This window comes from Filicampus tigris, chromosome 19, assembly GCF_054856515.1.
Source record: "Filicampus tigris isolate MCC_2025a chromosome 19, RoL_Ftig_1.0, whole genome shotgun sequence".
Lineage (NCBI taxonomy): Eukaryota > Metazoa > Chordata > Actinopteri > Syngnathiformes > Syngnathidae > Filicampus > Filicampus tigris.
In genome coordinates, this window is record NC_141235.1 from 9,082,363 (window position 1) to 9,107,300 (window position 24,938).

The 24,938-nt window shown below is 42.8% G+C and overlaps 5 protein-coding genes and 1 long non-coding RNA gene across 7 annotated transcripts; 2 read left to right on the plus strand and 4 right to left on the minus strand.

Annotated features, from left to right (window-relative positions):
* Positions 1–365: 365 nt before the first annotated feature.
* Positions 366–2,777, minus strand: LOC147129340 (uncharacterized). Its single transcript, XM_086017515.1, has 8 exons — positions 2,767–2,777; positions 2,185–2,317; positions 1,867–1,896; positions 1,754–1,780; positions 1,440–1,484; positions 788–942; positions 640–703; positions 366–573 (listed from the first exon to the last, which is right to left on the minus strand). Exons 1-6 carry the CDS (start codon positions 2,775–2,777, stop codon positions 838–840), a joined length of 351 nt encoding a protein of 116 aa, XP_085873641.1. The 3' UTR covers positions 366–573; positions 640–703; positions 788–837.
* Positions 2,778–3,127: 350 nt separating this feature from the next.
* On the minus strand, positions 3,128–5,572 carry LOC147129341 (uncharacterized). Its single transcript, XR_015082404.1, has 2 exons — positions 3,828–5,572; positions 3,128–3,354 (listed from the first exon to the last, which is right to left on the minus strand). It is a non-coding gene; the product is annotated as an uncharacterized LOC147129341 (long non-coding RNA).
* On the plus strand, positions 4,898–7,882 carry eme2 (essential meiotic structure-specific endonuclease subunit 2). Its single transcript, XM_086015824.1, has 8 exons — positions 4,898–5,363; positions 5,479–5,600; positions 5,720–5,815; positions 6,491–6,615; positions 6,756–6,819; positions 6,893–7,008; positions 7,224–7,413; positions 7,526–7,882. Exons 1-8 carry the CDS (start codon positions 5,003–5,005, stop codon positions 7,679–7,681), a joined length of 1,230 nt encoding a protein of 409 aa, XP_085871950.1. The 5' UTR covers positions 4,898–5,002; the 3' UTR covers positions 7,682–7,882.
* Positions 7,883–7,884: 2 nt separating this feature from the next.
* Positions 7,885–13,375, minus strand: LOC147129343 (SPRY domain-containing SOCS box protein 3-like). 2 transcript variants are annotated; one of them, XM_086015825.1, is made up of 9 exons: positions 13,261–13,375; positions 12,226–12,403; positions 11,174–11,235; positions 10,883–11,028; positions 10,528–10,717; positions 10,048–10,235; positions 9,848–9,950; positions 9,500–9,625; positions 7,885–9,342 (listed from the first exon to the last, which is right to left on the minus strand). In XM_086015825.1, exons 4-9 carry the CDS (start codon positions 11,012–11,014, stop codon positions 8,912–8,914), a joined length of 1,170 nt encoding a protein of 389 aa, XP_085871951.1. In that variant the 5' UTR covers positions 11,015–11,028; positions 11,174–11,235; positions 12,226–12,403; positions 13,261–13,375; the 3' UTR covers positions 7,885–8,911. The 2 variants fall into 2 exon arrangements, with proteins under 2 accessions (XP_085871951.1, XP_085871952.1); XM_086015826.1 differs by lacking the exons at positions 12,226–12,403; positions 13,261–13,375 and adding an exon at positions 11,518–12,165.
* nubp2 (nucleotide binding protein 2 (MinD homolog, E. coli)) lies at positions 12,633–14,873 on the plus strand. Its single transcript, XM_086015827.1, has 7 exons — positions 12,633–12,779; positions 13,272–13,390; positions 13,676–13,874; positions 13,972–14,129; positions 14,224–14,334; positions 14,418–14,487; positions 14,598–14,873. The coding sequence occupies exons 1-7, from the start codon at positions 12,764–12,766 to the stop codon at positions 14,738–14,740; spliced, it is 816 nt and encodes a 271-aa protein (XP_085871953.1). The 5' UTR covers positions 12,633–12,763; the 3' UTR covers positions 14,741–14,873.
* A 1,012-nt stretch (positions 14,874–15,885) lies between these two features.
* On the minus strand, positions 15,886–22,709 carry atp6v0cb (ATPase H+ transporting V0 subunit cb). The gene is made up of 3 exons (XM_086015828.1): positions 22,426–22,709; positions 18,128–18,311; positions 15,886–16,859 (listed from the first exon to the last, which is right to left on the minus strand). Exons 1-3 carry the CDS (start codon positions 22,496–22,498, stop codon positions 16,655–16,657), a joined length of 462 nt encoding a protein of 153 aa, XP_085871954.1. The 5' UTR covers positions 22,499–22,709; the 3' UTR covers positions 15,886–16,654.
* Between the last annotated feature and the right edge of the window lie 2,229 nt (positions 22,710–24,938).

The window sequence follows — 24,938 nt, forward strand, 5'->3', positions numbered from 1 at the left end:
TTTTTGCAGGAGCTCTTCATTGATCAATACCATGGCAAGCTTCATGATGTGCACCATTCGAGTTGGATGACACCTAAAGACAATCTCCTCGTCGCTGCATGGTGAAGTCTCCAGTTGACCAGCTCGTGGACCTAAAGACAAAGGAGAGTCAAAAATATGGCATCAGCAACATACCATGAATGTTTAGTGTTTCACCTTTAACTCATTTTTAGCTGACTTTGAAATATTTTTTAGTCACTGTAGACTGAAACCTTTCACTGCAGCAGCTGGTCGAGCTCCTGAAACTCTGGACTGGTGCAGAGAATTCTCCCGGATGGACAAAACTGCAAATACCACAAAGGACGGGCCAGTCAAGCTGCTATTTTTAGTACGTTTATTTGCATGTCTTGATATTGAAAATGTAGGCAGCTTTGAAGACCTTCCACTTTTATGGAGAATTTCTTTGCCCAACAGGTGGAAGAGTCCCTGATGGCACTCTTACTGGAAGCTGCAGTGCATGCCGAGTGCCCTTTCAACATGCAAAGTTTTTTTTGTAGCCCGTTTAACCGGTCAGCAAGTTGATCATTGCGCCACCTAGAATAACAAAAAACAGTCAATTACTTTGATTCATCAAGTTTGAATTTTGCACCAGGTCCCAACCTTTTAGAGGAGGTCGACTTCACAAGTTGATCTATGCTGCACTAAACAGGTTCGTCGGCGCCACCTGGTGGAGAAGAGCAGAACAAAAAGGTAACGTTACTTATTGACCAAGGTCTTCAATCCTGTTCCTTGTGGGTCGCTGTCCTACCCGTTTTCCATTGCGCCCATATCAGCAAGCTCTTTAGAAGCCTGATCATTTCAATCAGGTGTGTCGCAGCACGGAGACAAAACATTCAGGCAACCGGCCTCAAGGAACAGGACTGGAGATGCCTGCTGAGTGTCCTGACTGCATCTTTGGCAAAACTGCAGAGAAAAAAAAAACAAAAAAAACCCACTCCCTTGATACACCGCCATCTTGTTCCACAGCTCTGGCATGACGGCGAAAAAACAAGCGGCAGCAGTTCGGATGGGACACTGCTGGAAAGTCTTCCTTCGGTTGAATCCAGAATCTTGGCTGGTGCTTTTCGAGTGACACGGCAGCAAACATTAAAGTTGACAATGATCCAAGTGTTGTCATTGAGTGCATTTTCCCACCTCACTCGGGTGTCAAATCCAGGTCCAGAAAGTAAACCCCCTGCCGCCACAGATTGGCTGTCGCCGCAGGTGCTTCCACTCACCCGTCAGGTAAACGAGCTCCCCCGAAGCCGCTTGAGTGGAAGCACCTGTGGCGCAAGTCATACTGTGGCTGGGGTCTTAATTACTGGACCTGGATTTGACACCTGTGCTGATTGAGAAGATTGTCAGCACACGCTGAAATAATTGGTCAAACATTTGTGCGTGTATATAAGAGTGTGTTTTACCAGTGACGACAGCACAGCTGGACGCCTCTTCAACAGCATGGTGGCCTGAAAGACAAATGTAAGGAACGCAAGCATTCCACTTGAAATCTCAATCTCAGCCTGACAAGCTAGTGGCTTAACCTGACATTTGGTAGACATGCAAAAGTCTCATGACGCCATGTCCCAAAAAAACAAAATCGGCCATTTTGAGGGTCATTTGGGCCATTCGGTTAAGCAGACAAATAAGAATCAACACACACAGATATTTGATTTAGTCTGTTTAATAATGATATCTTTCATATAGAAACACTGAAATTGTACAATTTTGCAGTCACCCTGGTCGTTCTGTTCAAAATGCAAGCCTGTGGACAGATATGAGACAGTTAAGACGCATGCATGAAAATATACTTGATATCTTCAGTTTAATTGTGAAGTTTTGTCTACTTACCTTCGGCAAAACGGCACTTTCGTCCAGATGCTGGAAAAGGTTTGCGCAAATGCTTCTTTAGTCATAGTCACAAAAAGTAGCTGCATTACTGTTGAACAAACATCAACTTAACCATGAATATTAAATTATTGCGTTTATCCATTTGTCACCGTTCCGCGTTTTGGTGCAATTTAAAGTCGTAGGAAGCGTTAAATACCAACGCAAGAGCAAACGCTTTAGTTTGCCATGTTAGCAAGGCGTGAGCACGCAAGTGCCACTTTAGCTCAAAATGAGCAAAAGCAATGAGTTGTAATAGGGTATTAAAGATTGAGCACTCACCTTGTCATAGTTTACTTGTCGAGATGTGTGCAGAGCAGCAGGTGGACGAGGGCGACTGGAGGCTGTCAGCGTGCTGAGAAAGAATGAGTGTGTTGCTTTCCCCGACTTAAATAGGTTTCCGGTGATGACGTCACTTCCAGAGAGAAAAAAAAAATAAAAACTTTAATTTTACACAGAAAGCTAAGAGTCAGACGCTAGTAAAGGACTTGTGCTACGCTAAAAATGCGTTAGCGAAATAACGGATGCATTGTTATAATTGCTTGCGGGGTTCGAACCAGGGCTGTCCGGTAATGGAGCGAAGAAAGTAACCATTCGACTATCACTTTTCGTGTGGGTTCTTGACCCTTGTTAGCATTATATATCAGATATAGTGACGCAGTGAACAAATGTGTAGATTAATGCATAGATGTACAGCCGTCCGAACCATCACAGTAGATCTAACATGGTCAAATGGTTATTATCATAGCTTGGTCTCTGGGAGACCCGGGTTCGAATCTTACTTTGTTCTCCATTTAATTTGCAAATGGACCAAAGAGTAAGGATCGAACCCGGGTCTCCGGAACACCACGCCACTTCTTATACCACTCGACCATCTCGGCGGAGAAAATTCGGAATTTTTTTGTGTATTTATCGGTTTATGGTCAATAGTTGAACTCAGCTGTCATCCAAACATCCATCTATCTAGCAATTACCCGAGAGACTTATCCTCAGTTACATGAAAAAAGGAAATGTCAATTTTGGAGAGGGTTGGCGTCCCTCGTGATGTGGTCCCTTCCACCGCTAGCATTCCACGTGGGCTGTGTGATGACACTCAAACCTAACAAATAACCCCCCCACCCCACTAGCGTTTACTACCACTAACTTCATGATGTCATCCATCAGGAGAGAGTTTGCAAAGTCAACTTGATTTGAAATTTAAGACGAACATGACAAAGAGACAGTGTAGTTTGTTACTTTGCTTTATTGATGATCGTAATTAAAGTGCTTGAATAAAACGCACAAGTGTCCTCTTGTCTGCTTCAGTCACAAACAGTCGCAAATGTTTACTTCGTGTTTTATTTTCAAGATGCTTTGTCGAGAAAGGCAACTCTGCTGGGAGGTTGAGAAGCTTCTCGTCGGTTGGGGGGAGTGGGTGGGTCGCTCCTGGTCCGACAGGTCTCTAGCCTTAACCTGCAACACACAACGAAACATGGTGAAAGAAAGAAAATATCATTTGTTGAAGCCATTCTCTTGTTTACTTCGGCTTATTGAAAATAGCAAACATGAAAAGAACAAAAAAAAAAAAAAGTGTCTCCTGTAAGGAGTTTATTTTTGGAGTAATGATGAAACTGTAGTGGAATCTAGTAAATCACTTGCAACAAGCTTTAACAATAATAAAAAAAAAAAGACTAATAATCAGGTATAATTAGGAGAAACTAGAATTCTAACTCTTTGCTGTGTTGCTGTGCATTAGTGTGCTGAAATTATATTAGGTATGTGTAAGATAATGATTTGACTATATGCATGTGTGAGAATGTAAGACAGTTTTTGAGTTGACTTCCACTTGAAGGTGAGGTTGGAACAACATAAAACAAAAGCAACAGGCTCCAGAAGAACGTCTTTATTATTCTAAATACAATATACTTGAACATTCAAGTACACACTCAGCTTCAGCAGCCCTCTGGGGTTGCAGAGCACGTGCCCCTTTATGGCATCCAACAGCTTTCTTCGGCTTTTGGATTTCTTGGGAAGAACACATACAGTAGTTGAGAAATTTAAAAGTAGATCAAATATACAAGTACAGTGGCTGGGGGGCACTGTTGGATCCTTCATCATCCAGTCGAGAATGTATCAAACATAATATCCAATGACCAAAAGAGACACAACCGACCAAACTGTCACGATGACTGCTTTGGCCTAGCGTGGAAATTGTTGCTTCAATTTCACGCCACAAATAGGCCCCGAGAATCTCTGAAGACTGAAATGTATTAAATGATTTATGACCTACAGTCTACTCTTATCACAAGTGGATAACCCTTTACAAAGTTGTATTTTTTTGTTCTTTCGTTTTGCATTGAAATTGAGAATTAATAATTCAAAAAATGACAGTACGCATGCTGTAACAGTAATTTATCGTAGTTACGGTGTCGCGCCACACGGCGGCGTCTCTTCATGTTACTCAATAACCATGTACATTGCTTGTGATGACATGGACTTACCCGACCGCTGTGCTCTTGAGTAACGAGTGGTACGCTGGGCAAGTATTGTTTTGTTGTGAATTAAACAATGGCTTGTGGAATATCAAGAAGTCTTTGCTACTTCGGCTATCCACCAACACACGTCCATGATTCGTTCCCCACTCAGTTCGCACCACCACTAGTTACAATGCGCAGATGACGCTGTTGATCGTGTTAAATAATTTAAATGTATCGATAGTTTACCTGTACATCTTTTTAATTTCGTAATTTTTAATTTTGCGAACACGTTTTAACAATAGTAACTAATGATTACTAAAGTATTATTATTGGCTTTCATTAGGGTATTGTTCCAAAATTTATAACACATTGAATGTATTTGGCCCATTTTTCCCATCGTTACCAATTAAGTTAGTGCTTTTGATTTCTACCGTTTTTTTCAATACATAATCTATTAATGTACATTTTTCCTCATACATATAGGTGGGTCAAAAACAAACATTCCAGAACGCGTTTTGTGTATTTGGCCCTCATCACGCACCGTAGGATACCTTTTACGGACACCGTCACAGGCAGGATGTAAATAAAGTTATTTCTTCACCGTTCAGCGGGATTTGTAACCATTTTCAGCGAATATAAGTAAAATGTCTACGATATGGCAAATGTCTGATTCAGATACCGAAGTTGATGAAGAATCAAAAGACGATTTACGAGGTAACGGAAGTGCTCGGGAATTCGGAGATAGCAACGTTTTAATTCCACCGCCATCCGATGAACACGATCGGCCGAGTCCAGCAAAAAAGCGGCGTTCCAAGGAGGAGATCGAGGCGGACAAGGAGAAAGCGAGGCAACGGAGGGACGCTCGAGAGAAGAACCGAGCTGCGAAGGAACGAGAGAAGCAGGAGAAGAGAAAGCAGCAGCAGAAAAGGAAAGAAGCTGCACAACATCTCAACAGTCTCAAGCCGGAGAACTATCTCAAATGTTTGATTGTCTGCATAGATCCAGGTCTGTTGCAATTAATCTTTATATTCAACTTCAGTACGTGTATGGGGCTTAAAAAAAATCAATGATTGTATCAGCATCTGAGTGATTCTTTCACTTATCTGTCCTTGTTTTCCAGCTCTCCTGCAACAGCAAGGCTGTGATATCCTGCTGGGCACCTTGTCTTCTTTTGAATGGAGGTACAGCATCCAACAGCAGCCACTTCCCAACAGCATCACATGGACCAGGGATTTACTTCCGGTGGACACTTGTTTTCATAAGATTTCCTCTCTCTATGTGTTATGGCAAAATGTGGGAAAAGTGAATATAAAATGCAGCTGACGATCGTTGCGTTTATATATGCTCGACGGTGTCTCCAGCTGGCCGAGGATGGCACTGGAACGGTTGCAGAGGACCAGCTGGTGCAGGTGCTAAGTCCATCCGAATTCGTAGACATAGTCATCTCTGTGAAAAAAGTAAGTTGGCGTTCCTGTGTGTTGATATTTAGTGCCAAGTGAGTGTTTCCCAATCTGAGACAAATCGCGTATTAGAAAAATCTTCTCAAGTTACTCACACGTGTGCTTAGTGAGGAAATGTAGGTCGAACACACAGCGATTATTCTAATCAATGGCAACAATAGTTAAAAGTGGAAGAACATCTAATTCTTCTGATGTCAAAATATGTTGCTGTAATATATAAATGAACAAAGATACAGCGAATGAACCCTCGCGTGTTAGCGGATTTCCCTATTTGTCCCCCCATTCTATGCTTCATTCACTGAAAAGCAATAACAGAATTGCTTTGGCGCCATCTAGTGGCCTTTTGCTGCTAGAGCGAGTGGAGTAGATTCATTTAGACAAGGTGGCGTCTTTAGGCAATTTGGATTTATATTATAATACTATATATTATTTTTGGTTGCGGGTCTATGGAAGTCATTAATATTTGTGACATCAGAATTTGAATTGTTGACAATTTTCAAAATTCAACATTGAGCTGAACTTTTGCAACCATGACAAATATATTTTGGGGTTTTTTTTGGGTAAAGTTTCAGTTTTAAGATGAATACAGTGATGGCGCTACACTGAATTTAGAATTTTAAGATGAGTTGGGCACTGAATATTGGCTGTGTTGAAATTCTGCTGTTACTACAGATGATTGACAACGAAGGAGAGGGGCTAGAGGGGGACTCTGTCCTCGGCCCTTTGACGGAGTGCCTCAGTCGGGATGCTGTGAAGGTGGCCACTCTCTTGGTAACAGAGTCCCAGTCAGATTACAGGTGATGGTTAAAAAAATCCGTATTTCTCACGCAATAACTTCATCTGTCAATCACGAATCCTAAATTCTTTTGGACATTTGAATAAAATGTTTGCCAAAAATCACAGGTTTGCATTACACACTTGTGCTTCCGACCAACAGGAGACATGCGCTAGATAAAACAATTCGATCCAGATATGGCGGGGAGAATGTGGACATGGAGGAGGTCAGCGCTAATTGCGTCTGCCGCGGTTGCTGAAACAACAAAATAATGAGTATGTCCTTTGCACTCCATTCAGGTTCTTGTGTATCTGCAGCTGGATAAGAACATAACCGTGTTCTTTGTGGATGGATGGCAGGACGTCACCGACCACGTGTGCGCCGTCACCAAGTCCTTGTCCAAACGGCCTTTTAAGTATGTAGCTCCAGACGCCAGTCAGGTGACGAGTTGCCAATTTTATGACTTGATGAAACTGAAGACTTGAATTCGCCTTGACTTGGTATTCATGAGACTAAACTTGACTTATTGTTAGTTGAAAAATCCATTGGAGGAGAAGCTTGAAAAAATCAAATTAAAATTGCAATATTAAGGAAGAAAAAAAAAATAAATCGCAATTAAATTGCCCGCAGGCAGCTGACGGAGCAAACGGAGCTGCCCTTCTGCGTGGACGGTTCGTGGGCCAGCGGGGTGCGGGTGGAGAAGGACGGCTCCGGGCTCAAACAAGTGTGGAGCAAGCAGATCCAGCAGCTCAACAGAGTCAGTCGGGCCACCGCCTCCTGCGTGACCGCCGCATACCCGTCACCGCAGCTGCTGCTGCAGGTACGACTTCCTCCTGGGCTCAGAGAGCTGCATGGAGTGTGTGTGTGCGCTTAAAACAGGGCTGGGCACACTTTTGAGGAGAAAGTCATATATTTGCTGCATTGCGTTCCAGGCTTACAAGGCATCAAGTTCGGAGGAGGAGCGAAAGAAGCTGCTGGCCGATCTGGCGGTGAAAGGCGAAGGCAAAGACAGGCGGGTCGGGCCTGAGATTTCCACCAGAGTTTACCACTGCCTCACCTTTGAGAACCCTGAATTGGTCCTGGACTAACTTAAAAAATGCGGTCAATAATGTTTACATCTTGTTGCAAGTTCCAAACGACGGCTAGCTGCCATCATGTGACAGTTGATTGATTGTTGGTGCCAATAAGCTAAAAATATGCCTCGGGTATTATGTTCCAAACGACGTGACGTAAGGAAGTCCATTTAGAAACTTAGGGAAATTTCGTAATAAAAATTATCTGCAGCAGAGCATTTGTCTTTTGGTTTTTATTTTTTTTCCACGAGTGTCCAAGTAAGAAAGTGAAAGGTTTACAAAAAGTTCTTTACATAGTATCAAAAAGTAATTCATTTCTTTACCGGTATCTTTCCCTCCGATTACAGTCCTACTGAGTTTTTTCCCCCCCACATTTTTGGTCTAATTTGTTGAGTATCACTTTTAAATTCATTACAAAGAGAGCGAATCATTGAAGCAGAAGTCAAGTCAAAAATGTTCGTAATTTTTCATGATACTTCATTTTGACATAATTCGCTTTTTTAAAAAAAATTTTTTTTAAATGCTTCATCTTAGTTTGTTTCAGCTTTTGTTTTGTTCTCGAAGTATTTGTTGAGTGCAAAATTAAAAAAATTTTTTTTTTTTTTTAAAAAGGGGTCACTAAAGTAACGTAAACTCCAATTCCCATATGACTGCTTGACCTTCTGTATAGATGAACATTGATACCGAAGTAAAAACATTTACAATAAACCCTGAAAGACCAAAGTTAATAAGAAAATGAAGGACATTTTCGCTTACTTAAAATGTAGTTTCATTTTTTTAAGCACTCTCGTTTTTATTTCGTTAACATTTCCCCCCCCCCACCTGACTTAATTTTGTTAGTTTCCGTTAACTATAAATGGCCCCCACTTGTCAAAACACAAGTTTTCTGATTATTTTCCCACGTCACATGACCAAACACAGAAAACAGGTGAGCCGTAATGTTCGCAATGCGAGCCCAAGGGCACTTTAACATTCCTTTCAGTCGACAGTAGGAGGCGTTGCTACAGAAAACATCCGCCTCCTTGGAAGTAAAAAGTTGGCGCCACATAGTACACATGCAAAGAAAAATTTTGACGCGACTTCTGCTTTCAGCTCTCCAAGACATGACGCTTGTCATGTTATTCGAGTCGGGATAAGTCGAGCGTTTATCCACTTTAAAACAAAACAAGTGCATGTTTGCTCGTCTGTTCTTAAACAGCAAAAGTTGAACGCTTGCCACAGACTTACTGATCGCAGTCGCGCGCTTCATGTCCAGCGGCATCTTTTACTCTGATAATCTTCCGGCTCTGAACTTTCGCCGTCGTCGTCGCCGTGGGCCGTCGTGGGGGAGTGGCGGGAGCACGGCGACTCGAGGCAAGGTTCCAAGACCGGACCGGGGGAGTCGCAGTCGCTGAGGGCAACAAGGCTGGACGGGCGGCCGGCGTCCCCCTCGTCTCGCGTGACGGAGAACACCCAGCCGAGCCGGCGGCGCAGGAGGCCGAGCAGGCCCGGGGGAAGCTCCAGGGCGCTCAGCACGTCCGGGCAGGCGGGGAGGATTTGGCGAAGGCGCGTGCAGCAGAGGTATTGCAGGGAGGTGGGCGTGTAACAGGCGCGGATCACCTTCATGCTGCTCTTGGCCGCGGTGGAGCACAACATGGGGTACAGCTTCTTGTTCTGCAGCCTGGTGGCAGCGACGCCTGCGGGTGCAAAACGGGGATGGTGGTCAATGGTTATCGCAATTTTCCTTGATGCGCTGCTTTCCGTGGTGGAATCACGACCAAAACAACAACAACAAAAAAAATGAAAATCTATATATCAGCATGTGGCCGACTTGGCTTCCCTTTAGGAACACACCTACGCAGCGTCGATTCTTGTAGATGGTCAAAGTACCATGCCAGGTGTCCAAGTGCAGTCCGATGATGGAGCCTTGACCGAACCGGGAGGAGAAGTTCACTTTCTCACCCTTATGCTGGAGGAGACCTAGAGAAAGACATAATTCACAATTTTTCACAACATGCTTCGCTACTAAGGTACGTCGACGGCCACAGGTATTGTTAACGCCCACTCAAAATGATTGCAATTGCCTGTAGACGCCACGGGATGGCGACAAAGCGCCTCTTTTCTATTAGACAAGGCAATAGCCTGACAAAACTAAGCTCCTCCCCTCACTTTCCGCATTCCAAAAGTGTGTCAACGCCAAACCTGTGTAGGAGAGCCCCCAGCTGTCCTCGTCGTGACCCAACAGGCTGCCAAAGTTATACTTGAATTTCTCCAGGTTCACCTCCGCAGTGCCAATTCCAACCATCTCCAGAAGACAAATGCAAATGCGTGGAAGACAGACTGTATGAATTTCATGATGATGATTATTATTATCATTATGAATATATTAGCAATGGACATACCATGTCCGTTCCGTAGACGGGCGAGGTCATCTTGACTTCCCAGAAGTGTTGCCCCTCGGCGAGCTCTCTGGCGCCGCGGATGGCGGCCGTGCCGCAGCTGTAGTCCGAGTGGAAGCTCACCTTACGGTTGTCGCAGCTGAGGAAGGCGCCGGAGGACTTCACGCGCTCGTCCCATACCCAGTCGAAGTCTGAAAGAGTAAAAAAAATTAATTAAAAAAAAAAAAAAGGCGTATTCTGGTGGAAAACTGCACTGCATCACAGTAGTTCAATATTATTTAGCTACCGGTAGATGAGAGGGGCAGAATATTAACAATAACCCTCGGTACAATTTAATTGTAAATATTAGTAAAAGAAACAACTTTTGTTTGATTTTTCAAATATATTTTATGAAATATTTGATCACGATATATATAAAGGTCATATTTTATCCACTGCAGGCTACCGTACGAATTGCAACGGTCGCGTTACTGTCGAGCTCACCGTCGTCGTCTTCTCCACAGAGGCAGACGGCGCCGATTCCGAAGCCGGAGTTCGGCTCCTCTCCCCAGGCACACTGGCAGAAAGACTCCCCGAGCACGGGCGCCAGGCTGCACGGGGCCACCGCTTCCGTCAGCTCAGAGCCCGTCTGGGAGGTCGCCAGGTGATCCACCTCAGACTCCACGTCACTGATCTGCGTGGCGCAAAGCGCAGTACGCTCAGGAAAGTGAAGGTTGGGTTCGAGGCCTGTGTTCTCTCGCCATTCAATAAACGTCTGAAAAGTGCGAGTGCGGCTGTGGCTCTCCTTTCCCATGATAGTTTCAAAAACACGCAACATATAAAAAGGGGGGCAGTGCACCTGTGTTGCCGTTTGGCTTTCCCATTCGTCCTCCTCGGCTGATATTGACATCACCGTGACGGAATCCATCCCGTGCCGCATTTCGCTGCAGGCCAAATGTCGAGCCCGGCTGCTCCTTCCCCTTCTCAGCATGGACGATCGGCAACCTGCACATTATAAGTATTCCTTTTAATTTTCAGGGAATATGATAACATATTTAGTAAGATTTACGCCTGACGACGACCTTTGGTGTTCCGTTGTCTTTGAGTTCCTCTTCTCTAAACTAAATCCAGCAAAAAGATGGAAACTTACTTGTGAAGTAACTTCTTTTGGAACCGTAGCTTCCTCAAATCAGATGATCTTTCAGATGGGCTCTGAAATCAATAAAACAAGCATGACTTTAAATCCCAATAGGGTGCATGACTCTACATTTTATTTCAGGTTCCTCGCAGTCAGAACACACGGGAGAACAGCTTGCGTTCTCGTGTGCCTATTTCCTACCGCTTCCATATGCCTCAATTGGCATGCGCGTACGTGCAATGTTTAAATCCAGCCTTCTGCTCTGACACTGTGCCGAGATGTCTGCTATAGCAAGACTCATCTGCACTTGTGCACAAATTAGGTCACATACTGCATGTCGAGCATTGGAAGTTCACCTCGCAGCTTCTGGAAGATCCTTTTCATTTCTCCCTTTCAAAAAAGTATGATATAACATTACAATATAAGCCAAATACAATGGGACATCATGTCATTTTAGTCATTAAAATTGATTCATAATAGCTGAGGTCACTTATTGCATCAGATTATCATGAAAATAAAGAAAAAAACTAGTCTTTAAAGTCAACTTAACGTTTTTTTTCCCCCCTTTCTTATGAAAGATAAATTCACATATTCCATGAGAAATTCCAGTAGAACCTGACTAGCATGTCTGGGCCCACGCCACAAGTGATCACAGCAGCTGGTCACTGTTTTTCCAAGCAGGTGCACCAGATAATTGCCAACAATTTAGATTAGTTGGTGTGGAGCTGGGTTCGCTTTAAGTGGGCTTTGGCCTACATACTAGAAATGCATCAGCTGGACTCGTGAGCAGCCAGTACTTTGGTGTGAACAGTTGCAATGAATTAGTGTGAGGTTCGTTTGTAATACTGCACTGGGAATAAGGATTCAAACAGCATTGTCGATACTATTGCAATGAAGTAATCAAATCAATGCCAGCACAACGGCGAAACTGGCTGAAATATCTTAGGCCAATGTGTGCACGTTACACGACATGACATCACATAGCAGATGCGCATCATCATTGTACAGAATTGCCATTTTTATGCTTGCCAGTCTAAGTTATGAAAAGAGGTTCGTGGTCTTACCTTATTGGACTCTTCTGGTGCCCTGCCTCGCAGCAGTAGCTCATTTGACGGTCAGCGTGCTACTATATCCGAACGCGTGACAGGTGCACTCTACACTGTGCCCCACTTCTTCTCTCCTTGGAAGCCAGACGTAAACATGACCTGGCCACGCCCCTGTCTTCCGATCATTGGAGAAGACCTACGAGGGGGAGGGGTTTTGTGTCTGGGCGCCTTTAAGTAATGTGTATTTTTGGATTTATTATTAATATTAAAACTAGATAATAAATGGACTCAGTCCCAGCGTTAAAATGTCCAAAAGTTGTAGCGGGATCAATATATATATTTTTTTTCCCAGTAAACGTTTGCCATTTTAAAGCCTATGTAATTTAAAGTTTTTAGAAATCTGAGCGTCTAAAAGCACCTGAACGCCACGCGCTCGGTCATTGGCCACTTTCGAGTTGCAGGTGATGATTGGCTGAGATTAGTCAGGTGGCCATTTGCGGAAGTGTGTTCGGCATTCGATGTGTACTGATGCTGCGTAGTTTACCTAATAACAGTTATGGAGCAGAATGATGGTGAGTTTTCGGTTAGTTTACGAATCAACTATTGTATATAAGCTAGCTGTAGCATTATAATAAATAAGGAAGGAATAAAACGTTTTATCATCTCACAAATGGTTGGTGTGCATCGATCCCTACTACATTTTGTAATTTTTTTCTGGCGAAAAAACAAACAAAAAACGTTTAGAAAAAACACACATAAACGCTAACCTACTTGTTTGGAACTTGTGGTGTCAGATGACAAAATAGTCACGCTTTGGTAGTTCAGTCCTAAAACATTTCAACACTTTTCACGAATAAAACCAGAGGTCGTTTGCGGAGGTTGGACAAGTTTGACAAACTAACAAAGAGAAAGTACAGATAAATATGACCAATTTTAGGGATTGTGTAAAAAGACTAGAGAATAAGAACCGATATTTGAAGAATACCCGAGTACCATAACAAAATGTTTGTTGTTCCATTTGTTTTCACCACTGAATAAAACTTCTGTTCTTACTTTCTTCTTAGATAGCAGCAGCCTGGCCCATGTGCGCCATGTTATCTTGGTTCTGTCCGGAAAAGGAGGTGTCGGGAAGAGCACTATCACCACCGAGCTTGCTCTGGCACTGAGGCATGCTGGGAAAAAGGCTGGTGATATTTAATAACTCATTGGACAAATAAATTAGAGCTTTTTTTTATCCCTTCATTTCTACTGCTCAATACTAAGTCTACTCAGTAATACTAAGGGCCAAAGGTAGGTGTGCATTTTTTGCATTATTGGGGGGGAAAGACAAAGAGAGGAAGAAAAACAGATGGAAGGAGGACACATGAAAGGGGAATGGTTGTAAGAATGTGGGAGGGGGTGAGGAAAGAAAGGTCTCAATGTCATAAGCATAAATTTTATACAGTACATTTTTGAATTGTCCCATCAGGTTGGCGTCTTGGATGTCGACCTGTGCGGCCCGAGCATCCCGCGCATGTTGAGTGTGGCCCATCAAGAGGTGCACCAGTGCGACTCGGGCTGGGTGCCCGTCTACGTTGATGTGGAGAAAAGCCTCGCGCTCATGTCCATTGGCTTCCTAATGGACGACCCGGATGAAGCAGTGGTGTGGAGGGGACCCAAGAAAACAGGTGGTATCCTCCAGGGAATTTCAAATGAAACGTTGAGTAACCTCCATGAGAACATTTTTACACCTGAACTCATCTTCGTCCTCTTTTGTCTTCTCAGCGATGATTGGCCAGTTTGTGTCAGACGTAGCGTGGGGAGAGCTGGATGTCCTGTTGGTGGACACGCCGCCAGGCACATCTGACGAGCATTTGGCCATATTGGAGAGCCTCAAGAAGCACAAAGTAGTAGACGGGGCAGTTTTGGTCACCACCCCCCAGGCAAAGAAAACAGATGACCTGAACCTTTGCGGTTTGCCTTTCCATGTTAGGTTTTAGAGAAGTCTTCCTAAAAGTCACTCGTGTTGTCTTGCAGGCGGTGTCGACGGGGGATGTCAGGAGAGAGGCGACCTTCTGCAAGAAAACCGGAGTGCGCATCCTCGGGATTGTAGAAAACATGAGCGGCTTTGTTTGCCCGCACTGCTCAGTGAGTGCCATTTTGCCACTACTTTTTTTTTTTTTTTTTTTTAAATCTATTTTGACTAATATTCTCCCCCTTCTTTTTTAAAGGAATGCAGCAATATATTTTCTAAAGGTGGTGGTGAGGAGTTGGCCAAACTTACAGGGTCACCTTTCCTCGGTGAGTTAAAATCTGGTATATGTTCAGCTTGGAAATGTGATTATTAAAAAAAAAAAAAATTTGAAACAAATCATTCAGTTTCATAAAGAGCAGTCATGTCTCCTATCTAGGTTCTGTGCCCTTGGATCCTCAGCTGAGCGCAAGCGTGGAGCAAGGAAAAGACTTCCTCAAGTCATTCCCGGACAGCGCCACCTTCAGCGCCATTAGTGGCATTGCTAAGACTCTCCTCAACAGCCTTCAACCCCAAATGTAAAAATCACGTGCAGAGGGACCACTATGACAAAGAAAGTATTGTTACAACTAGAAATTAAATTTATTGGTTGTTTAGTTGTCTTTGGCTGTAGTCATATTTTGCATAAGAGCATAAAGTGTTTATTTTCTTGTGAGTGAATCTTGAATTCAATCTGATTCTGAAAATAAATACCGGTTTAAACCCCCCCCCAAAAAACCTATAAATTCTCTTTTCAGTTAAAAAATCAGGACAGCAACATACCGCCACGGTGGGGTGGGAAAATGATGGCCATTGTCAGGAAGCCACTTGAATCTAAATTGAAATCTTTTTAATTTGTTTGTGGAAACATTCACGTTGACACATTAGGATAACACAGGATCGTAAGGTTGACGTGATTCAGGAAAGGTACTCCGGGTCAAACTTTGGAAAAGCTACAACCAAAATGAGTCAGTCTACCTGGACCGGTCGCGCCACTAAGAACTAAAGCGTGCTCCATTTTTTTTTTTAATAGGTTAAGTGCAGAAATGATGGTTTACACGTCCAATGTTGACAGTCTCTTACGACACATAGTTCTTATTCATTAATGCAAAACTGGGCCAACTCTATGACAACACCCATGGAAGGCTTTACCTGCTGTGAGCTTGACTTGGGAAGGCGACGCCTGATGGGATGAGAGGAAAGTTGCTACAACCACCCGCAAAACATCCCTGAAAGTGAGATTCAGTAATTGATATAAGACTGAGTAAATTGATCACTACTGTGCTACCTTTTAAATTTAAACCATATAGATTTTAATTCATACAAGTATATTGTATTAATTTTTTTTCCAAAGAAAAATCTGAGGAAAACCACTTTACACCAAGTATCCAGAAGTAACCACAGCCATTGAAATGGCTCATGAAACATATTTTCCTGCAAAATGACAAAAAACAGCCATTAGCCCATTCTAGTTCTCAATTCTTTGAGCTGGAATACATCTCCTGAAACACTCCATCTTTATAATACACCAGTAACAAAACACACACAAAAATCCGTGCAGGATTTAAACAGCTGGAATGTGAGGGGAAAGATGAGGTACAGCCACAGATGGGGGTGGGGGTGGTGGGGGGTTTGGGGGCTGGGCGATGAAGAGCAGATGGTGAGCGTTTTGGACACCCGACACTGGGCACGGGCACACACCTTTAATGCAAACAGCAGTACTACAGGAAAAACACGGAGAATGTTTTGCGGTCATGATTCCAATACAGCTACACACGACAACTCCCAGCCCGGGCGGTCGTAAATGATCAAACCGACAATGACATCCAGAAGAATTCCAACCACGTAGCACAATTAACCCACGGTGCATTCAACCTATCTATATGTCTGTAGATATGTAAATATATATGCCGGGAATTTAGACTTGATGCATTTCAACAGTTTAATGGACAATTTCTTATAAATAAAATCAGTGGAGAGGAAGGAAAAAAAAAAAAAAGTCCATTTTACAAATAGATCCTCAAGATTAACGCAATCCCGCGGGAGGAAAAAAGCTGTGCGGCCCTTCGGTCAGCTCTTTAAAGATCACAGCTCCAGGCCCCATATAAGTCGAGGGAGGGGGGGCGCGTGGAGGACTCTTCATCATACAATTGTTTTGAAACACACACACGCACACAAGACAAATGACTACATTGCGCATTTACAGTTCAACTACCAAATGTGTACACATTTTTTTGAGATGAGACCCTATAATGGAGCCATTTCAATTCTTTCTTTGATGTCTTCTCTTCTTCCACTTTGTTGTTGGAGAATTTTACAAATGGACCCCCTTAACCCCCCCCCCGACCACCTCCCTCAACACACACACACACACGCGCGCGCGCACACATACACAATTTACACTCCTTCTCCTGCAGCGACACGTCGGACAGATCTTGTAGTGGAGATGTGCTGCGTTTATTTCGTGGACAGAATGAGGGCGACGATGAGCCCGTAGAGACCCAAGACCTCGGCGAAAATCAAGATGAGGATCATGCCCACGAAAAGTCGCGGCTGCTGAGCCGTGCCCCTCACGCCCGCGTCGCCCACTATCCCGATGGCGAAGCCGGCCGCCAGCCCGCTCAAGCCCACGCTTAGGCCGGCCCCCAGGTGGAGGAAGCTCCTTGGACACGGAGACAGAAAGTCGTGGTCAGCACATGGTGAAATGGCGGCGTGCAAAATGGGTTGTTGATGGTCGCAAAACAGGTAACGTGTTGTCCAACATTTTGTTGTCTTCATGAAATGTGTAACCGACGTGAAGCGTAGTTAATGTTTGACCAGCTATCAGTGAGCTAAACTTTAAAGTTGAGAATTTCATTATCTCTGTGGGTGGTAAAGGACAAGCTTTATTAGCTCTGTTTGCTATAACCTTTGGCATTATATTTATGCACTTGCTGTTAACATGTAAGTTTTATTTCGAAGGCATACAAAAAGAAAAACAGCTGACATGATGGCACGTCAAAACTGTGTATACGCTAAATGGAGATTCAGACCTACTAACAGAACGATTTAGAGACGCCGAGCTTGCTTGAAAGTGGCAGCAGACAATTAGTGTATACATTTGTACTTGTGATTACATTTTGAATATCATTTATGACAGCTTACCTTTAAATGTTCCTTACAATATGTTCTATGCAGCACTACTCGCCTAAACTTGATATTCTGAATAATATTGTGTTTGTGGAATATGAGTTAAGTAGCAAAATCCACCCGTTTTCAGCCATAGCGGCTTGACTTGCTGTCAACTGAAAATGACATCACAGTTGCTCAGGGCTCAGGTAACGGCCAATCAGGTCTCAGCTTCAGAAGATAGGTGACAAAATGGCCGCTCCAAGAGATGGATAAAAATAGATAGATGACATATTCCACAAACGCAACATTAATCAGAATGCAGTGTTTTGACGAGTGGGGGCGCATACAAGATATTATGGTGAAGAAAATGTTGGGATCGATTTCCTATTGAAGGAGCTAAACGTGACAATGTTATCAAAAGCATAATGCTTGAAAACAACTCCAACAGAGCTCATGAGTTTTTGTGTGACAGTAACTTTAGAATGACAGCATTAAGTTGCAATAAAACAGTACCATTGCATAAAGGAAAAAAAACAGGAGATGTACACATCATACACATGAAACAAATGTGAAATAAGCAAAAAGCTAATTTTAAAAGGTTTCAGTTGATGTCGGAACAAGCTGCCAAACATGTTCCGAAAACCCACCCTCAAAACAGTTCATTTATTTGTACTTTCTCTGGTTAAATAGGCATACTTCAATGTTACTGTTATTGTATTATTTGAGTTGTTTTGCACTTTTTGATTTTTCCATTTAAAATATGCTTCATAAAAAAAACAAAGTCTAAAAAAAAATAACGTGTGGTGGGAGCAAACTCACTTGTAGAGGCTGACCCTCTCCGTAATGCTGTTGGCAATCAGCACGGCGACAACCAGGCCGTAGATGGCGATGATGCCCGCCATGACCACGGGGATGATGGACTTCATGATGAGCTCCGGCCTCATCACCGACATGGCGGCGATGCCCGTGCCGCTCTTGGCCGTGCCGTAAGCCGCTCCCAGGGCTGCCGCGGGAGAGGACAAAAACCAAGCCAGTTGATATTTGCGCGGACGAGATGTGGCGCGTTAGTGAAGACAGATGTGAAAAAGTCATGTCGCTTTCAGTTCCTCCCAAAAAGTCCAACATGCTTACGTTGCGGAAAAACCCTGCTTCCATTCGAATATTGTATAAAAATAATTTATTGTATTCTTCCTGTAAATCATATTGGAAGGTGTTCAATCATGTGCTTTCTGTTCAACGTTATATGACAGCTTCTCAATTGGATTTAAATCCGGAACTGCGCTTGGCAGCTCCTAACCTTTCTTTTTTTTTTTTTTTTTTATAATTCAGCAAGTAAACTGCATCATTGCCTCGGCGTCACAGAAACTTTGACAGAAAATACCACAATGCCGCGTGCATGCATGGGAAGATTACAACGACAAGGCTTCAAAATTAGTAACCAAATAAAGCTGTTTACATCTGGGCTCAACGCGGTTGGTGAAACAGCTCCCATGCGAGGCCTGACACACCGTTGTGAGCTAAACATTACGTTTCTCATCTTCTGCCAAGCACATCTTTCTATTAATCAATACATAGTGCACTGCTTATTTGGCCTGTGAGCAAAAGACAAGAGAAGTGCACAGATCTCTCGACAGAACTCTTAATAGCGTCTGAAAGGCCTCAAGAGGCATCTTCGGAGATGTTCTCGCTTAACTCGTTTCTTGTGGCAATGTGTTGAGAGCTAGCATGGCGACGGCGCAGGGGGCCCGCCAAGATTAGCCGTGAGGCTTTCTGGGTAATGGATGTTGATATGCGGGACAGTCACTTAAGTGTGTATACAGTGGTTGACCACATTGGGCAAGTTATATGACATGCGGTCAATATGAGGCGAAATCACTGTTGAGAAGGAGCAGGCCGGGAATACAACTACTGCCAAACGCTTCCCTGATGTTGCCGTTCATTTCGAACGGAATCACAAAACCTTGAACCGGTCGCACCTTAAACGATTCATCTACACTCCATCCGCTGACACTCACGTCACTCACCAGACCCTGTGCTCATCTATTCATTATTACCCAACAGGGTGATAAATGAGCTTTTGTAACGTTATCCAGTGGCAACTCCATTATTTCTGGGCCTGTGTCATCCTCAGTGGAGCGTGACAGGTAACGATGGGAGTCCTCACACATACGCGTTCAATTCAGACTATGAAATGTGTCACGTGTGGGAGCTCCTGCAGATGGTGCGGTGTGCACCTACAACCCCGATATTTTAATCCTAATCCCCTCAGATCTGGCTAAGAGCTTTTACATTTTTTTTTTTTCCCTCCCCGCCGATGATGGGAAGCTCCCGTGACGTCTTGTGATGTCAGAGCAGCTGCAAACTTGCTCAGGCGTATTAGATTAGATTGTTCGGCGGAAGGGGGGGGACAAGCAAACACGGGCCCAGTATTGGGATCAGAAGTGAAAAATCTTGCTTTTATGTAATGATGTGCAGGCCGTATAATGATGAGGGTGCAACATTTACAGTATGAGTCATGCTGTAGCCTTGCGTCACAAGAATAGAGATATCAGAAGCATATATTGTGTACTGCCACATGCACAAACAATGCATTCTAAAATGTGCATGAAGAAAACACTGCATAGCCTTTGCCACAAAAAAAACATGCACAGTGAGGTCTAGTAATCACTGAACTATTGATTAACAGTGTATTCTGCTGTGCTAGTATAGAAACTGGAGTTCAGAAAAGTAAGATTTTCTTAGTCAGTTGACACTGTTTGTGTTAAGTGTTAGTGCGCATATTTGTATGCCCATGTGTGATGTCATGCCAGTTTCTGCTCGCATGTTATTTAGGCTAGTATGCTCGCGACTATTGATTAGTCTTGGTGCTCTGTTTGTGTGGGATAATTTAACTCCTAATACTTAATATCGTTATGTAACATGGGTTCATGATAGCGGACATGCTAGATACATGGTCGTTGCTTTATGATTCGTTTTTGCTTCCAAATTTAGCGGGGTGTGAATTATTTGCGGCAAGGCTTTGGCCCTATCCCCCCAAAATTGCGGTGCTTCACGGCACTTTGTTGTTTAAATGTGACTTTTTTTTTGCTGTCTCCACTTATTAGAGCTGCCATTCCATTTTACACTACCTTTTTTGCGTCAAAGCACTTTTAAAAACGTATGTAATTGTTGAACACGTATTGCAAAAATTGCAAAAAGATTAAGTACAATTTACTTAGTATTTTCTCAAATCGTAAATAAATATAAATCCTGTCACTTTCGGCTTTTTCGTCCACATAGCAAGCCACTCACGTGATTTGACTGGCACAGTGTTTTTGCTGGATGCCCTTCATGACTCAAGCCTGCCATTTTTAATTCATCCCATTTTGGTACCCGCGCAAAGAGCACGCATGTGCCATTACACCACAAGTTCCAAAAACAAATATTTATCCAATCAAGTTTCAATCAAGCAAAGAAGTTAAATGCATTGTAAATGACAAAAAGCACACACTGTGTTGACTGAGGCCACTGAAGCAGAACAGAAACAGCAGCCAATGTCACCATGGCATCATTTTCAGAAGCTTTAATAAAAATAAATACAATTTGAAAAAGAAAAGAAAAGAAAAAAACCCACATCTACTTTTAATACTTCCACTTCCTTCTCCAAGGGAGCTCGAACCCCTCGCCCCACAACTCCCAAGATGCTAATTCCCAAGCTGTCACTCCTCTACACTGCTTCTATCCAACTTCTCATACTTTTTGTCTTGAGGTCAGAAACTATCTTGCCATTCAATAGTAGTTGCTAAGGACAACGCAGCCTTATGCTGTGTCAATAATATACATACACATTAAAAAATTAATTAATAAAAAGTAAAGGCGGAAATAAAACACACAAAACTGCATTTATGAGCCAGCCTGATGCTCCACAAAGGTAAGCTTACATATCCAAATATTTTCATGTGTATTCTGAAGTGATTATTCAATTCAGTACCAGACGTTTTCAGACCCTCTGTGAAATGACATATAAATATGTCATTGGGATAGAATGAGTTAAGCAACATTTTATAAATCAAACAGACGTAGTGTTAAGGTATGTCTTTAAATTGAGATTTCACAAGACCAGTCAGATGGCTGGTGCAAGTCAGAAGGCTCATCATGTGATTGTCATGTGACTTGGTGTCATTCTTTTGAGCAATAAGGAAGTTACCCTTCTGAGCGCAGTTCCCAAAGCTTTGCAAAACAAATGGCAATTGTTACAGTATAAGACTAGTTACATTAGATACTCAGTGGCTTAAACAGTTTTAATCATTTCTTGAATACATAGGTTATGTTTCACATTGTTTCCAGTTGGATAGAGACTTTACGGACAGACTATATTTTTAACTCAAGTCACTGATGAGTTATTCAAATAAACCATATCCATAACTATATTAGCATCAGTAATACACACCACAAAGTATGCCACCATTATGCACAATTAACTTCAAAAAGATGTGCTGCAGTAGAGGCTAGAACAATTGTTTTCTCTGGTTGGTATACAGAGGAAGTCATAATGTCTAGAATAATAGAAATGTCAATAATACACAACTTCTCTTTATTTAAATCATTTTCCTGACGTTATACGTGGAACTAATGTGTAGTCAGTCTGTGTGACACTCGTGAGCCCATTTAAGGGATCTTTGTTGGTTGTAGTGTATTATTAATGCAAGAGCTCGTGTGTTAATACTGCTGTTGTGAAAATTTAATTTGAAAAATTCAATGTCGGTCTGTCTAAACGTGAGGCTAACTTGGGTGGACGTCATCTGTTAGCTTTAGCACTATTAGCTTAATTGCCTGTCGTGTTGGAGCATGCAATTTGTAATGAAACCACTTAGACAAGAGACGACTAAACCGAAAGGAACATGAAAAAAAAAAATGATTTCATAAAACGGATTAAGCAACCAACAACGACATTTTCGAGCTAGCTTCAAGGCCAATTTCGGGGTTGTCATTTGGACAGGAACTTGATGGAAGCTGTTGGCGTAAAATGACATTAAAAGCGCACACGGCGCCATTTTGCTGACAATAAAATGTTTATGAAAAGAATAATTTAAAAAAATAACAACAACAAAAAAAGAATGAACTTAAGTGATACCTACCGCTAAACACCATCGCCGCAGAAGCACCCATCACTGCGAAGAACGGGGAGTATTCGGGACTTTCGGCCGACATTGTTCCACACAAAAATTAAAATATAAAAGCAGAGAACGAGGGAGGTGACGACGTCGAGTGGTCAAAAAAGGGGGAAAACCAGGTGAAGGCTTAGAAGCTTGGACTTGAGGAGGCGGATGACGAAGGAGGGGAAGTTGAGTCTACCTAAACTAGCAGTTGGTTGTGGAGCGACTCAGTCACGACTCTTGTGATAAATACCCGGCGCAGAGGCACAAAATGGCGAAACGGAAAAGATCACCTGACCAGGCTCCAAGCCCTCGACATGACTATTTACGTTACGCGAACATCAATTGATAACGTATCGTTCTACTAAAATTCCTAAAAACAGCTTTAAAATATTAACTCTACCATTATATCCATTATATTCCGAATAAAATGCAGATTTTCGTCGCTCATTTATTGAAGGTCACCCCTATGTAGGAGTCCATTTGGTACAGTCCGCTGCAGGCTTCCTTCTGATGTGCTTTGACCGTGTGGAGGCAGCAGCAGGATTTAAGGATTTAACATCTTTATTGGCATACCCCATGAATAGGATATTAATGCAATTATATTACATTCGTTGTTTGCAGTGTCTTATAAGCACATCATATGAATCAAAAGCAAAAAAGTACGTTATTGGCATACCCTTTAGACAAGCTAATCATGAAAAGAAGTGCAGACTTCTCAACACATAGTATGAAATAGAATACTGTACATTGACAGTACAGTATGTTATGCAATGTTCAAGAATTTAATGCCTTTAATGGAATTTTGTTAATTAATGCAAGACAACTGTTAGTTTGACTTATAAAATCCCCATGAGATAAAAAAAAAAATACATGCAAACATTGAACGTATGTTATACAGAATTACATGCATTGCTAGCAGTGCTGTCATGAGATACAAGTGACCCGATTTAAGATTTTTTTCCAGATACGAGCTATCATTCCGACGATTTTTTACTTCGACTTGAGCAAACTTCGGATACTGTACTGAACATGTAGCTCAACTTACTTCAAAATTAGCAAATAGTGAACAATACTTTTAAAAACAAAACAAAACAGGCTGTTTAAATCCACTCCCGGTTGAAGTTTACTGTCAAACTAAAACAGAGAGAATTACAAATTGCATATTTTAAAGAACCAATCAAATTTGCCTTAGGAATACCCCACTATCTTAATGCTAACACATTGAAAATAGGCGGGTTTATGATTTGCATCATAGTCAGTGTGATAAGGATAACTGAACACAAACGGTGGCGCAACACATGTAGACAGACAGACAATTTCATAAAACTCACAGCCGTATATTCTTGATCCTCTGCAAAAACATTATTGCATCTTATTGAGCCACTGAGAATAGTGGTGACTCTTTTGAGTTTGTCTCTATAACTGCATTGTACTGCCCATGGTGGTCAGGATGGGCACACCAGAAGGAGCAGCACAATGAATTGTACTGAAGCATTACATCATGTTGCAAAAATTGTTTAATTCTTTACATTTTCCTTATTAAAAACATTTCTTTTTAAAATCTCGTCTGTTCACTCGTATCTCAAGGCACCACTGTATAAATATTCTGTACGACCGACTGAGCTGAATGGCAGAAATTCTGTGTGACTACACTGCATGTGCTCACACATATTCCTGCATTTTGCACCGCGACTCTACAGTGCAGCAGCGGGTGCTTTGCAGTGAGCTGTGACATGCTGCAACGTGGGGCACAGGAATGAGAGAATTTGAGGCAGCGTAGCGTAGATGAGAGGTGGCTGTCTGCTGAGAAATCCCCTCTCCTCCAGGCTCAGAGAGGGGATGGGGAGCTAGTGTGTGCGTCAGAAATGGCCTCCTCTTCCTCCGTCCTTCCTCCTCTGCAGTCCAGTCAGCAGAAGACAAGCGACCCCTCCCCCTTGGTGTCACGAAAGCCCCGTCACACGTGATGCCATTTCACCGGCACCACAGGCCTTCTTTCTAACGTGGATTCTATATATCCCACAACTTTACATTTTTGGTCCCATTAGGTTATATAAATCAGGTATGGACCGTCTAGCTGGTATTTGTCGTATTACTATCCTTGTTGAGAGCCTCTGTAAAGGGGAAATGTGACAAATTCTCACAAGGGCATGATGAGGTCACAGTGGTACTCTAAATGCAACATGGGTTTTTTTCCACCCTCACATGACAGGAAGAAACTGTCTTTTTAGATCGTCTCCTCAAGTCTGCTTCTTAAATCCCCTTGTTTATTTTGAAGGGGGGCTGGTGGAGAAGAAGCCCGTGTATAGGGTTAAGACATAAGCATCTTATTGCAGGGGGCTGGAAAGCATGCTCTTCAAGAGATGCGCCAGACCAACACCCAAAGCAGCAGGCTAAATATAGAAGCGCATGTGTGATTAGCAGAATCTTCAATGAACAGAGCAGCCTTGGCAGGCTGGAGTCAACGGCACTTATCGTAAAGAGGGAATTACTAC

Excerpts from the sequence above, each read along its gene's own strand:
- LOC147129340 (XM_086017515.1), bottom strand. Across the intron at positions 1,781-1,866 it reads AAAGTGCCGTTTTGCCGAAG|GCTTGCATTTTGAACAGAAC; the intron begins GTAAGTAGACAA and ends ATCTGTCCACAG. Across the intron at positions 1,485-1,753 it reads TTTTGAACAGAACGACCAGG|GCCACCATGCTGTTGAAGAG; the intron begins GTGACTGCAAAA and ends TTTGTCTTTCAG.
- eme2 (XM_086015824.1), top strand. The coding sequence starts at position 5,003 with ATGTCTACGATATGGCAAATGTCTGATTCAGATACCGAAGTTGATGAA. Across the intron at positions 5,816-6,490 it reads TAGTCATCTCTGTGAAAAAA|ATGATTGACAACGAAGGAGA; the intron begins GTAAGTTGGCGT and ends CTGTTACTACAG. Across the intron at positions 7,009-7,223 it reads TTGTCCAAACGGCCTTTTAA|GCAGCTGACGGAGCAAACGG; the intron begins GTATGTAGCTCC and ends AATTGCCCGCAG.
- LOC147129343 (XM_086015825.1), bottom strand. The coding sequence starts at position 11,014 with ATGCTGAGAAGGGGAAGGAGCAGCCGGGCTCGACATTTGGCCTGCAGC. Across the intron at positions 10,236-10,527 it reads CTGTGGAGAAGACGACGACG|ACTTCGACTGGGTATGGGAC; the intron begins GTGAGCTCGACA and ends TTACTCTTTCAG. Across the intron at positions 9,626-9,847 it reads CTGGGGGCTCTCCTACACAG|GTCTCCTCCAGCATAAGGGT; the intron begins GTTTGGCGTTGA and ends GTCTTTCTCTAG.
- nubp2 (XM_086015827.1), top strand. Across the intron at positions 13,391-13,675 it reads TGAGGCATGCTGGGAAAAAG|GTTGGCGTCTTGGATGTCGA; the intron begins GCTGGTGATATT and ends TTGTCCCATCAG. Across the intron at positions 14,488-14,597 it reads TACAGGGTCACCTTTCCTCG|GTTCTGTGCCCTTGGATCCT; the intron begins GTGAGTTAAAAT and ends TCTCCTATCTAG.
- atp6v0cb (XM_086015828.1), bottom strand. The coding sequence starts at position 22,498 with ATGTCGGCCGAAAGTCCCGAATACTCCCCGTTCTTCGCAGTGATGGGT. Across the intron at positions 18,312-22,425 it reads TGCGGCGATGGTGTTTAGCG|CCCTGGGAGCGGCTTACGGC; the intron begins GTAGGTATCACT and ends CTCCCGCGGCAG. Across the intron at positions 16,860-18,127 it reads GAGAGGGTCAGCCTCTACAA|GAGCTTCCTCCACCTGGGGG; the intron begins GTGAGTTTGCTC and ends TCCGTGTCCAAG.